General features: G+C 43.3%; 2 protein-coding genes across 4 annotated transcripts; one reads left to right on the top strand and one right to left on the bottom strand.

Moving 5' to 3' along the window:
* Positions 1-4,304: 4,304 nt before the first annotated feature.
* Positions 4,305-8,422, bottom strand: LOC110529695 (alpha-N-acetylgalactosaminidase). Its single transcript, XM_021612141.3, has 9 exons — positions 8,160-8,422; positions 7,155-7,311; positions 6,839-6,979; positions 6,308-6,519; positions 6,107-6,201; positions 5,831-5,992; positions 5,489-5,686; positions 5,187-5,327; positions 4,305-5,069 (listed from the first exon to the last, which is right to left on the bottom strand). The coding sequence occupies exons 2-9, from the start codon at positions 7,307-7,309 to the stop codon at positions 4,869-4,871; spliced, it is 1,305 nt and encodes a 434-aa protein (XP_021467816.1). The 5' UTR covers positions 7,310-7,311; positions 8,160-8,422; the 3' UTR covers positions 4,305-4,868.
* Positions 8,423-8,649: 227 nt separating this feature from the next.
* Positions 8,650-12,931, top strand: LOC110529694 (uncharacterized). 3 transcript variants are annotated; one of them, XM_021612140.3, is made up of 2 exons: positions 8,650-8,765; positions 11,412-12,931. In XM_021612140.3, the coding sequence occupies exons 1-2, from the start codon at positions 8,747-8,749 to the stop codon at positions 12,761-12,763; spliced, it is 1,371 nt and encodes a 456-aa protein (XP_021467815.1). In that variant the 5' UTR covers positions 8,650-8,746; the 3' UTR covers positions 12,764-12,931. The 3 variants fall into 3 exon arrangements, with proteins under 3 accessions (XP_021467815.1, XP_036841069.1, XP_090099174.1); XM_036985174.2 differs by having other exon boundaries at positions 8,737-9,054; XM_090243048.1 differs by lacking the exon at positions 8,650-8,765 and adding an exon at positions 9,941-10,012.
* The last annotated feature ends 833 nt before the right edge of the window (positions 12,932-13,764 follow it).

The raw sequence follows: 13,764 nt of genomic DNA, 5'->3' as shown, positions 1-13,764 counted from the left end.
GCTTAACACAGATAGAGCTTCCCAGATAGTGGTTCGGAAGCCGAGACCCACTGGTGTGTGTGTGTGATATGTGTGCGTGTTTTATTTTAAGACCAGCACAGACTAAACAACAATCCTCAGTGTTCTTGCTGTGAAAGTCTGGTTCAAGGACTTGATAGTAGGACGCCAGAGCACAGGATCTTTCAGAGCACAGCTTACCCTTCACAATTGCAAACTGTCTGATATAGTAGAGCTAGTCACAAAGTGGATTTAAAAAAAAATCACAATTGCAATTTATTGCAAAATAGTAACATAGTTGCAGAGCTTGTTATGCAAAGCACATACTGCATGTCACCTGTTGCCCTCCTTTATTTTTCACCCAATTGGAGATCATTCCTTTTTGTGTGTATGGACTACTTTTTTTGAGTTTGCAGTGATCTTTCATTTAAAATATGTTGCAATGCCTATGTTAATAAGGAACCATGGAGGGAGTGAAATGGAGTTTGAGGGAGTTGAAGAGAATGAGGAAGAGCCCGTGTCTGGGAAGAACGGAAAGGAAACAGAGTCAGGAAATAGAAATCCACGACGTGTCCACGAGGATTCTTCAATAATTGGAGTGCGATTCAAGGACAAAATCAAGCATGGGGTTTTGTCTGATCAATTTGAGTTATCGGGGTGGGTGGAGAGTAAACTAGAAAATAGATCCTCTCAAGGGGGTGATAACAGTGCCTATACTTATAGGTTGAGCAACTTCCGAAGGTTCCTGGCATGTGTTGAGCCTGACAATTAACCAGAAATCGAGGTGACTAGAGGGAGGACAGTCTGGCCGTGATGCTGTGCCTTGATTTGGAGGTTCTCCCTGATTAGCACACGCTCTAACATCTCCCTAGTGTTTTCACAGACAGAGGTTTGGCCATGTAGCGTCAGTGTGCAAGAAGGTACAGTCGAGATGTGGTGGATGTCTGGAGGTCGAGCCCCGGCGCATACAGGTAGCTAAAGTCAGAGTAGGACAGGGTGTTACGCATGGAGAGGCAGTGAGAAGGGTTGAGGGTGGAGAGGGAGGGAACACTCCCTCTGTTGCTTTGAAAGGCCAATGGCAATAGTGAATGTTCCCATGTCAGTGTGTGGACTCCAAAAACTGTGCGTTGATAAATCCAGGTTCTTGGCCGCGATGGTCGTGAATTGCGCTGCGCAAGTAGAAAGTAGGTCTGAGAGAATTGCCCTTAATGTGAAAGCGGACAGATGTTTTCTGGAAGTCCAAGACGTAACTGCAGAGAATCTATAGAAGATGTTGGAAGAACTCTGTAGTTTGCATAGAGGGATATGGGTGAGTAGAGTAGTATACAGTATGTAGCAGATAAAGTAGAAATACAGTTGGAGGTACTGCAACATTCTATTGGATGCCAACCACCGTTAAACCCCAACGAAGAAGACGACTCTGGGTCGGCTGCTGGAGAAGGAAGACCACTGCCGCTATCATCACCGGGACCACGTCACACCCTGCTGTCAATGACCTTGCCACCAAAGGGGGACCAGTGGCTCCCTGCTCATGCATTTTTTCCTCTCCCCCATCTGTCGCCTGTACTGGACCGGACCATAGACTGGGTGCCACACACTTTATGACGACGAGGAACGACTGCCAAACAACTACCGACAAAACACACAAACCAATGGCAGATGAGCGACCGATGGGTGGTGGCGGAGGCCCTCTTAACGACTCTCTAGCAGCAAGGACTATCTCTGGGACTGAGCATATGGTTGTTGTGAATGTGTATAGTGTGAACCCAAGATTGTTTTATATAAAAAATTAAAACCCACAATTGTGGTGTTACAAGATCATTAGGGGTCTGACAAATTAAGCCATTAGCTTAATCGAAGTTAAATCTTTCTGGAAGAACTTGACTGTCTAATGAGGTTGTGGAGATGGAGGTCTGACTTTCTCCCTCCTCTTGGCCTCCTAGCACCTCCTTCTCTTGGCATAAGGCTCCAGGAAGCTTCTCCTTCTCTTCCTGAGACATTCCTCCTTTTGAACAGCTCCTGCTCTTGACTGTTTTATCCTCTACCATGTCCACATCCATTTGGCTCTATAGTCGTGGCCAAAAGTTTTGAGAATGACAAATATTAATTTCCACAAAGTTTGCTGCCTCAGTGTCTTTAGATATTTTTCTCAGATGTTACTATGGAATACTGAAGTATAATTACAAGCATTTCATAAGTGTCAAAGGCTTTTATTGACAATTACATGAAGTTGATGCAAAGAGTCAATATTTGCAGTGTTGACCCTTCTTTTTCAAGACCTCTGCAATCCGCCCTGGCATGCTGTCAATTGGCTTCTGGGCTACATCCTACTGATGGCAGCCTACTGATGGCAGCCCATTCTTGCATAATCAATGCTTGGAGTTTGTCAGAATTTGTGGGTTTTTGTTTGTCCACCCACCTCTTGAGGATTGACCACAAGTTCTAAATGGGATTAAGGTCTCAGGAGTTTCCTGGTCATGGACCCAGAATATCAATGTTTTGTTCCCCGAGCCACTTGGTTATCCCTTTTGCCTTATGGCAAGGTGCTCCATCATGCTGGAAAAGGCATTGTTTGTCACCAAACTGTTCCTGGATGGTTGCTCTCGGAGGAAGTGTTGGTACCATTCTTAATTCGTGGCTGTGTTCTTAGGCAAAAATTGTAAGTGAGTTGGCTGAGAAGCAACCCCACACATGAATGGTCTCAGGATGCTTTACTGTTGGCATGACACAGGACTGATGGTAGCGCTCACCTTGTCTTCTCTGGACAAGCTTTTTTCTGGATGCCCCAAACAATCCGAAAGGGGATTCATCACAGAAAATGACTTTACCCCAGTCCTCAGCAGTCCAATCCCTGTACCTTTTGCAGAATATCAGTCTGTCCCTGATGTTTTTCCTGGAGAGAAGTGGCTTCTTTGCTGCCCTTCTTGACACCAGGCCATCCTCCAAAAGTCTTCGCCTCACTGTGCGTGCAGATGCACTCACACCTGCCTGCTGCCATTCCTGAGCAAGCTTTGTAGTGGTAGTGCCCCGATCCCGCAGCTGAATCAACTTTAGGAGACGGTCCTGGCGTTTGCTGGAATTTCTTGGGCGCCCTGAGCCTTCTTCACAACAATTGAACCGCTCTCCTTGAAGTTCTTGATGACCTGATAAATGGTTGATTTAGGTGCAATCTTACTGGCAGCAATATCCTTGCCTATGAAGCCCTTTTGTGCAAAGCAACGATGACAGCACATGTTTCCTTGCAGGTAACCATGATTGACAGAGGAAGAACAATGATTCCAAGCACCACCCTCATTTTGAAGCTTCCAGTCTGTTATTTGAACTCAATCAGCATAACAGAGTGATCTCCAGCCTTGTCCTCATCAACACTCACACCTGTGTTAACGAGAGAATCACTGACATGATGTCAGCTGGTCCTTTTGTGGCAGGGTTGAAATGCAGTGGAAATGTTTTTTGGGGATTCAGATAATTTGCATGGCAAATAAGGACTTTGAAATTAATTGAAATTCATCTGATCACTCTTCATAACATTCTGGAGTATATGCAAATTGCCATCATACAAACTGAGGCAACCGACTTTGTGAAAATGAATATTTGTGTCATTCTCAAAACTTTTGGCCACGACTGTACTTCATCAAGGGATGAGGCCAGTGAAGGGAAGCACTTGGTGTTCACCTGTGGCCCCTAAGTCCAGTCCACATAGTCAATATAATGTCCCCATACAGGACTGGAGCTGGGCCACAGGAGGTTGGATGAACCAACTTGGAAGGGATGGGCTGGTGTACCTACTAGGAGAGGTGATGCTTTTTCAAATAATTCAGAAAATCTGCCATAATAATAAATGCGTTTCCTAAAAGCATCTTTTGAGCTTGCAAGTCCTAAGTAATTAGGAGTTCTGTTGCAGCAGAGTTCAATCGGACATCAGTCACATCACAATGACGGTTGCATAGAAATAGAATCTCATTCTAGTTCTATGTGCAGTTGGTCTGTGTCATCATCCACTGTCAGAGCTAGATGGAAGGATGACTAGTAGTAGTACTGTACACAACTTTAATGTGACCTTGTATTTCTGTGTCCTCTACAAACAAAACTGCCCAGTCACTGTCTTCGTACCGTCCAATTGTGTGTAGACCTTAATTATTACTACTACATGCAGGCCGTACTTGGCAGCTCTCTCCGTTCCAATCTCTCTCTGTACTCGGCCGCTGAATTACAGTCCACAAGTAAAACAAGAAATTTAAAATAATCTAAAGAGAGTCTGGACTGCTTCAGTGAGTAGACTAAAGGAACAAAGAAAAGACAATACGTACTGGGAAAAAAAGTGTTTATTGGTTTTTGAACACTTAAGAAAATACAAAAATCATTCACAGCATCAATCATTTAAAATAAGCTATCTGATAATTTCCTGATATTCCTTGAAAACATTTCCCACCAGAGCCCTTAAATCCAGAACATTAAAAACTAGTGCAATGAAAATAGGAGTACCATTTAAATTAAAACTTGCGAAAATAAAAAACTACAGTGCAGTGGCAGTGACCAGCATCATCATGGTTACTGTCGATTGCATAATCAGAACAATCCTGAGTAGAGTGATGTCATCTCAGGGAGACAACTGTCATCTTTGTGGAACAACATTAAAATAGCATTTGCTCTGTCCATTCTGGAAAGAACTACTTTGCTCCCTTCCTTGAGGTATTCATTGATGAGAATGTTCCCGGGATTACCCATACGTAAAATGTAAGCACGCATGACTAAATCGCTTTGGATTAAAAAGTCTGCTAAATGGCTTATATTATGTTGGATTAGTGAAAAAGTAGAGCTGGGAGAAAACAGGTATCATCTTAAGGAGACATCAAAGACAAAGGGGAAGGTTACAGTACAATGGGTGAGATACCGTTGGCGTGGCGATGGAAGGCGGGTCCCCTGAGCTTTCCCCCGATGTGGGTGTTCTCGTCCTGGTCAGCAGGGGCTGAGATATACCACATGACCACACCCGAGGGGTTGATGGACACAACAAAGTTTGTGGAGTCCTTCAGTGTGGGCATTTCCCGCTCCGCAAACACATCATAGATCTGGAGAAAGGAAGGTGAGAGGAAGGGACATGAAGGGAAAAAGGATGGCATGGCATGAAATGGCATGATTGAGGCAACGCCAGCAATATGACTTAGAGAAACCGGGACCAGACTGACCTTGTAGCTGCCAGTGGTGTAGTTGAGTTGTCCCAGGGAGGCCTGGTAGCGGTAAGGCATGTCAGTACGACGACTGAAGAACACTAGAGCACTGGCCTTATCAGACAGAGGGCGCCAGAACACCTCAATACCGCTCTTCTCCTGAGAATCAGACAGGAAGCAAGGTACAGAGAGAGAGAGAAAAAAAAAAGATTGAAGGAGGAGAGAATAATAAGATTGAGGACATTTAGATTCAGCTCAACAACACAACTCAGGAGGAATATTTGACCATGATAAGACTATAAGATATATGTGGGTCTTACCTTGATCAGGCGTCTACCCTGGACGCCCATGGGGTCCTGGTTGATGCCGATGGCCACCTTGTTCTGCAGGATGGTGCGTGCCCCGCTACTAATGGTCCTCAGGTCGTTGGACATGAAGAGAGGAGCAGCCATGATGGCCCACAGAGCCATCTGAGACCGAGACTGATCCATGCTCAGCCCGAAGTCCCCGACCACCAGCTAGAATACACACACAGTCAGTTCAGCCAGAAGCTAAAACATACTCGGTAATCTCCTCACTCTGAATATGCACGACAAATTAGTTAATTCATTGAATAGCAACATTTCCTCTACAGTGAAATGGAGAGTTTGACAAAGACAGACCATGTCAGGGTCATTCCACCGGCCGGGTCCAGCTGCAGGCTGCAGGACGTCTTGGTTGTTGAAGAACCAATCAGCAATGCTCAGCACACTATTCCACGAGTCCTCTATGTCACCATAGTTACGCCACAGGTTACAGATCTCTCCCAGTTGGGTGTAGTTCACCTGAGAAACAAATGTAGAAGAGGTCAACTTAGAAAATGTTTAAATATGATCTGTATATAAACTGGATTGACTTATTACAAAAATATTGAATTATTTAAATTAAATTTGATTAACCTTGGGTGGGAGTCCACCCTGGTAGGCTGGCCAACTGCATGAGTAGCCAATGGGGCGTCCGGTAGCGTTCAGAGCCTTTGACATGGCAGGGTAGCCTATAAGAAAGAACTGTGTCAAGCAAGCAACTGAGGGTTGAGTAAACCACTTATCTCCCATTTCAAGCTTCAGTATGTCCACCCACAACTCTCCTCCCTTCCTCACCCTGCTCCTGCTCCGTAGCGTTGGAGTAGCAGCCGTCAAACTTCAGCATGTCCACTTTCCAGTCAGCGAAAGTCTGAGCGTCTATAGTGATCTTGTCCAGGGGGGTCCCAGGGTACCCTCCACATGTGAGTGTGCCCATGTCCCCATAGATACCCAGCTTCAGCCCCCGGTCATGGATGTAGCTCGCCAGGTTGGGGATCCCACTTGGGAACCTGAGAGAGGAGGTTATAGATACACAGGTTAGACATGTTACACATATTCATACAGACAATAGTTTAAGCACAATAAAAGCCAATATACCCCACCTAAGAGAATGGGCTATATGAGTATCATATGACTGACAAGTCAGTGACCTCAATATATTGGTACAATACATGTCAACGACCTCAACATAGATATATTCCACCTGACAGTAGACAATATGGCAATACATAGATAAGATACATGAGATACAAGTAAAATAAAGTTGTAAACATTAACAGTGCTTGTGAGAACAACAAAACGTGTGCGTTTCTCCGTTCAGTAGCCTACCGCTTAGGGTCAGCCTGCAGGCGTCCATTACTGTCTCTGTCCTTGGAGGCCCAGCAATCGTCTATGTTGACGTAGACATATCCCAGCTCCCTCCAGCCATCCTCAGCCAGCCTGTCTGCCATGTCCCGGAACAGAACCTCACTGTGGGAGGACGAAGCAGAGGGAGAAAGGAAAATGTCAGGAGTTCCTATGGCTATATTCTTTTTTTTAAGTGTCAATGTTGGCTCAGAAATCTCTTCCTCACCTTGTCTCCTTTCCTTGTTATGAAAGGCATTCCCAAGAATGGGAAGAGTTCAGAATCATATTTTTGTCTTACCTGATGCAGTTCTTGGGGTCGTTCTGACAGTCGATGTCACAGCGGAAGCGTTCCCATGCCAACCAGCCCATAGGAGGGGTCCTCATCAGACCATTGTCCAGGGCCAGGGTGGCCACAAAGAGCGCCAGCACACACAATGCTACTGCAAATCGCATTCCTGAAAGAGACAGACGTTTGTTACAGGACAAAGTCACTAAAACTGGGATGTAGCATCCAGATTTGCCCAAACACAAGGAATGCACGTAAATGGCTTTAATTTGAAAGTATCTGCTTCTGTACAGGCATAATGAACATGACCCTGGTGGACATTCTACATAACTGAATAGAGTCAATGTGCAGTGTGTATTGATACACCTGAGAGTCACATGACTGACTGGGTGTGCCAACTGCCAACTGAGGTAGGAGAGGAGGAGGGGTGGGAAAACAAAGAAGGCGTGACAACACTAACCTGTTTAACCATTTACCATTATAAGACAAACACTACACATTAATAATACCTGAGCTGTACAAGTCACCTGACCATAACTGAACTCAAGGAATGGTTAGCTTGTGCATATGCACAGTGCATACATTGAAACACAAGCAAATACCAGGATACGAAATAAACCAGGATACAAAATAAAACTTAATGACACAATATGGCCCAGAGCTAGGCAGAAACGACAGATACATTATAGTAATACACTGATAATCTGACCATTAGCCTACAAGAGAAAATGTTAGTTGGTTTTACGTATTGATATAGATTTCAAGTAACGTACAGTAAGTACATAGTCCTTGGATAGGGAACAGCGACTTGAATTGCTACTGTCGCTACGCATCACTTAGCAGAACACCGCAAGAGTGATACATTTTAACAATTGACTGGTTCTTCAAAGGGAGTCTAGTAACTTTAGCCTGATACAGATACTATGCAACTTTAGATGCAAATATATTTAACAAGAATCGACTTTCAATTAGCACAAATCCTGTATCAAAATATGCAAGAATGAATTCAATACTCACTGGGTTATTATTTTATTTTTTTACAGCTTGCAAAGCAGCGTTCGGTTAGTGCCTCAAGGGTGTCGCCTATGCTCTGCTTTGAAAATAATACAAACCACATCTGATCACACATTTGAGGAAGCGGTTATCACATGATCCAGCGCGTTGTTGTCAGCTGACAAAAGAGGGGCGGTGACAGGGTGAGAAGGAAAGGAAGCAATTACGGTTAGGAAGGAACCTAAACCCTGTTAGAATAATATTAAAATAAATGCATCCTTCCCTCCTTTCCTTGAAGTACAGATGTGACACGTGACATACTCACTGCTCCACACAAAATCTTGAGAAATTAATTTTGAAAAACATAACCGCGACCTACTTGCATTGCAAGTTCTAGGATGTTAAGGGAGTCTAAGAATGAGTAGTAATAAAACAAATGTGTCAACTTGTCATACATTAATAACAAGAATGACAGTAATATATATATATATTTATTATTGTTATTATTTTTTGAATGGGTTAGTTGCTGGAAAAACTGCAGTGCTTGTCACATGTCATGAGAAGCCTAGAGGTGGAGCTAAAGACAGGAAGTCAGTGATCCACTTGCTGTTATGGCAGGAACAGACCAGGGTAAGGTACTCGTCTGTAGTAGTTTAACACTCAAAGTAACTTTGATTTGTAATTTTACTCTGTATGTTTTCTGTCTCCGTGTACCTGTTAGCACATATTCTATCCAGTAGGTTTAGTAAGAACCTGCTTTTTTAATAAAACCTAGGTAGCTTGCAGGCATGACAGAGTTGAGTTAAGAGCAATAAACTCTGAGTAGAAACACCATTGAATATTGCAGACAACTTTGTGCGTCATAACGTTACAATATGGACAGAAATGGTCTGTTGAGTTTAGTTTGTTGACTTTTCAGGTAAGTCAGTCACTCTTTCAGGTTTGAATTTCAGTGTGTTAAGAGATCGGGTGCAGTGTGGTTTCAGTTTCCGTATACCGTGACAGAGTGACTAGTCTTGACAAGGAAGGAATAGTGTATTACTATTACTTATTACTTTCCCACACGTCACTGCATTCCATAGTGATACAATATCTATTCACATTATAGCTGTAACATCTGCTAACCATGTGTATGTGACCAAAAAAATGTTTTTTTATTTTTATTTTTATTTTTTTTACATTTTTTTATTTTTTAATTAATTTCGAATCAATACATAAAGCACATGAGGGAACACAAGCATACATAGATTACAAACAATAGACAATCGAGCTAGGGGGTACAATATCACATTACAATTACACAAGGACCTTAAGGGACATGCATATACTTACAATTCTAACAGCTTTTTTGTTAGTAGAGCATTTAACTGTCTTAAAATACAGTTCAATTTATTTTTGTAGGGTACGAAAATGTGGTTTTCTGTTTGTAAATTTACATTTGTGTATGTGAAATTTGGCCAAAAGAATAATGAAATTAATTACATAAAAATTATTCCGCTTATTTCTATTGTATGTAAAGAATCCAAACAGTACATCTCTCCACAATAGTGTCAAATCTTCATAAATATGTTCAATTATAAACCTACTGATGTCTTGCCACAGTTTTCTTACATGCATACAATGCCAAAAAAGATGCACAACTTTTTCTGGGTGGTCATTACAAAAGGAGCAATTTGAGTTTATGTTTTCCTTAAACTTCTTCATATAGTGGTTGGCAGGATAATATTTATGAATCATTTTAAAGGAAACTTCCTTAATTTTGTTAACAAGTATGTGTGTGGCAACATCCAAACTTTTTTCCAACAGATATTATCAATAAATCCATTCCAATAAGGCATGACATAAGGTATAGAGATACAACATCCTGCTGAAACAAGGTTCGTATCGCTCTGTTGTTGAATGGACCAAAAGAGAAACAAATCTGTCCTACTGATGAGTCAACAGAAGGTAGGCTCTGAGGGTCAGGTCTTGACACGTTCCTGAATAACATAGCAACACCTGAGGGAATGGCATCTAAAACAATTGCAAAATCTTTAGGTGTTACAGGGACCTTGTAAAGTGATAAGAATTCTTTATAACTGAGTAAAAGACCCTCTGCATTTACCAGTTGGCTCACCAATAGGATATTATTTCGGAACCAATATTCTAAAAACAGAGAGGTATTTTTATACAATATATCCCGATTATTCCATATATAATATCTGTGTGGAGAAACATTGTGTTTATAAATTAAGGACCATGACAAGAAAACCTGCCGATGAAAAGCAGAAAGTTTCACTGGAATTTTGTCAATATTATAATTGCAAAACAATCTGAAGTTAAGGCCACCAAAAGTAGAGAAGACACGATGAGGAATAAAATTCCAGATAGAAGTGGGTCTTCTTAGGAATTGTTTTATCCAATTGATCTTAAAAGTATTATTTAAAGTAGTAAAATCCAGAAAATTCAGTCCTCCATTCTCATAAGTGTTCATTACAACAGTTTTCCTAATGTAATGGGTACGGTTTCTCCAAAGAAAGTTGAAAAGCATCTGGTCTATCTCCTTGCTTATTTTACGGTCAAGATATAAAGATAGCGCACCATATGTTAGTCTAGAGATACCTTCAGCCTTGGTTATTAGGACTCTACCTTTTAAAGATAGGTCCCTCTGTAGCCATTGATTTAGTTTCTTCTGGGTTTTTTTAATAAGAGGGTTAAAATTTAGAAAGCCTCTAGGCTTCTGATCCTTTGTAATGGTTATGCCTAAATATGTAAGTTATTCTTTTACTGGAATACCATAATATGAAGGTGTCACACAATCTTTGACAGCCATGAGTTCACATTTCTTAATGTTAAGATATAGACCAGACGCTTTGGAAAAGGATTGTATCACATTGATCGATATGGGAATTTGGTTAGCGTCTTTCAGAAAAAGTGTAGTATCGTCAGCCAGCTGGCTTATAATAATTTCTTTACCAGCTATGGAGATACCTTGTACAGGACTATTATTTAAAGAATTTGCAAGAAGTTGGGTGATTAATAAAAACAGGTACGGAGAGATAGGACAACCTTGCCTAATTGCTCTCTTTAACTCAAATCTAGGTGATTGAGCTTTTTCAGCTCAGTGACAGTGCGTTCTCGTGTTGGTTATTCTACTCTTGTCCTTCACTGACACCTGGTGGACAATATGAGTGGTCTCAGTCTAGACTCTAGGTCTATTCAAAGTGGGTGTAGCTCTTCCAGAACTGTTCATACTCACAGTGGTAAAGTAGAGAATCATATTCTGTCTCTCCCTAGGTGTGGTTGGAATGGTGGAGGTGGTCCTGAGGAGCGTAGCGGCTGGGTTCGCCATCGGAGACACGGCTCTGGCTGCAGCCGAACCCTACTTGACCACTACTGGACCACTTATGATCACCGCTGCCCGAGCAGCAGGGGAGGTTGGCGTGGCGGGGGTGGGAGCGGTAGCCACGTGCCTGGTGTTCACTACGGCGTTGGTATCCATGGGAACCGGACTTCTCCTCGCCTCCATGGTGATGCGACTGATGGGGAGGGAAGGAGGAGGTGGAGCTACAGCAAAGGCGGCGGAGATTGCTGGAGGGGTCACCATCACGGTGGGAGCCGTGGTAACTGGAACACTTGTGGGCGCACTCCCCGTGTGGGGCCACTTCCTGGTCCAGTGCGTCATGGTCCTGCTAGTGTACCCATACACTTACGTGAATGAGATGACCGCGGTCCTCTCTGTTTTTTTCTCTACTCTCTACCTCAGTGTGGCGATGGGCCGTTTGGGCGTCATCACAGGACTATTTACTATGGCCATTGCTATCTCGTCCCTCTGTGTCCTACTGAAGGCCCTATCAGAGAGAAGAATACAGCAGAGAGCTGAAGGAAACAGCAAATGGTCAGAGAGATTACTGCTATACTCAGTTGTTGTGGCAATAGTAGGTTTCCCTATGGGTACGGGGGATACAGGTGGGACAGGGTCAGAGGTGACTGTGATGCTGGGGTCAGTGCTGTGGGTGGGGACCCTGGCTGCAGGACTGCTAGGAGCTGCTCTGGGAACAGTGGCTGTGGTGAGTTTGGGACCAGAGGGGGCAGCGAGGGTGGCGGTGGGGGCGGCAGTGGCATCCTCTTGTACCCTGAGACTCATTCTACCAGTATGCGCTTTGCTGGGGTCGGGGGGCAGCATAGGGGGTCTGTTAGGGGGAGCCACGGCTGCAGGGGTGTCACTGGGGGCCGCGAGTGTTGCTGCTGGATCGGAATTTAGAACCAGAGCGACGACACTAGTAGTTCTAGGCTCTGTAGCAGTAGGTGCGGTGCTAGGCTTCTGGGGTCTAGCACTGGGAACTGTCATTCTGGGACCAGCAGAAATTATAACAGTGACCTTTGTTGCAGTGGGGGCCTTTATACTGGGTGCACCAAAGAGTCCGTTCCACACTCAGATTAAACTGAGGGGTGAGGTCCTCACAGGGACCCGCCTGATAGGAGGAATCGGCATGGAAACAGTAACCGCGGCTGCTGCACCCCTCGGAGCGGGGGCACTGGGAACAGCAGCGCTAGGAACTGCTGCACTGGGAAGACTGGGGACAGTAGGGGTACTGGTGGCAGCGGTAGTGGCCCTGGGAAAAACGACATGTGGATTGGGAGCCTGAGACAGGGGCTTCCAGCAGCAGACTGTGTTATCTCTGCTAATTCTCTCTCTGTGTGTGTGTGCACGTATTTGTACGTTACTGAGACTTTACAGAATACATTGACATTATTTGCTGACAATGGCAGGTTAATGACCTAACAAATCCCAATAAACTTGAAGTATAAATCAAGGTGTGTATCATTTGTCTTTGATTATGAGGATGGTCATTAGGAGGCTGCAGGACTGGGTTTTGGGTTTAATTATGGATGTATGAGAACTACCACCCTCTCCCTTCTTCCTTATTCTCTCCATTCCCTGCTCCATCCCTTCCCCAAGACACAGATGATTCAGGAGAATGTTCAGCAGCAGTCACGTCGGGCATGGGGCAGGTCATACGCCTGGCTGCTGCGTGTGCCTGCCAAGCGTCATGCGTATCACCTTTGGGCTGAGTCCCTCGAATGGCTCTGCCAGGTCTTCTGACGGCAGCAACAGCAGTGGTGGAAAAAGTACCCAACTGTCATACTTGAGTAAAAGTAATACAGTAAAATTCTACTTGAGTAAAAGTATTTGATTTAAAATATACTTAAGTATCAAAAGTAAATGTAATTGCTGAAATATACTTAAGTATCAAAAGTACATTTAAATTTAAAATTCCTTATATTAAGCAAACCAGACGGCACAATTCTTATCATTTTTTTTTTTCAATTTACGACTAGCCAGGGGAAGACTCAAATATTCAGACAACTTACAAACGAAGCATGTGTGTTTAGTGAGTCCGCCAGATCAGAGGCAGTAGGGATGACCAGGGATGTTCTCTTGATAAGTGTGTGAATTGGACCATTTTCCTGTCCTGCTAAGCATTCAAAATGTAACGAGTACATTTGGGTGTCAGGGAAAATGTATGGAGTAAAACGTACAATATTTTCTTAAGGAATGTAGTGAAGTAAAAGTAGTCAAATGTAAATAGTAAAGAACAGATTCCAAAAAAAAACTACGTAACTAGTACTTTAAAGTATTTTTACT

This window comes from Oncorhynchus mykiss, chromosome 8 (genome assembly GCF_057628025.1).
Source record: "Oncorhynchus mykiss isolate SJ-2025 chromosome 8, ASM5762802v1, whole genome shotgun sequence".
NCBI lineage: Eukaryota > Metazoa > Chordata > Actinopteri > Salmoniformes > Salmonidae > Oncorhynchus > Oncorhynchus mykiss.
This window is presented reverse-complemented; position numbering and strand designations above follow the sequence as displayed.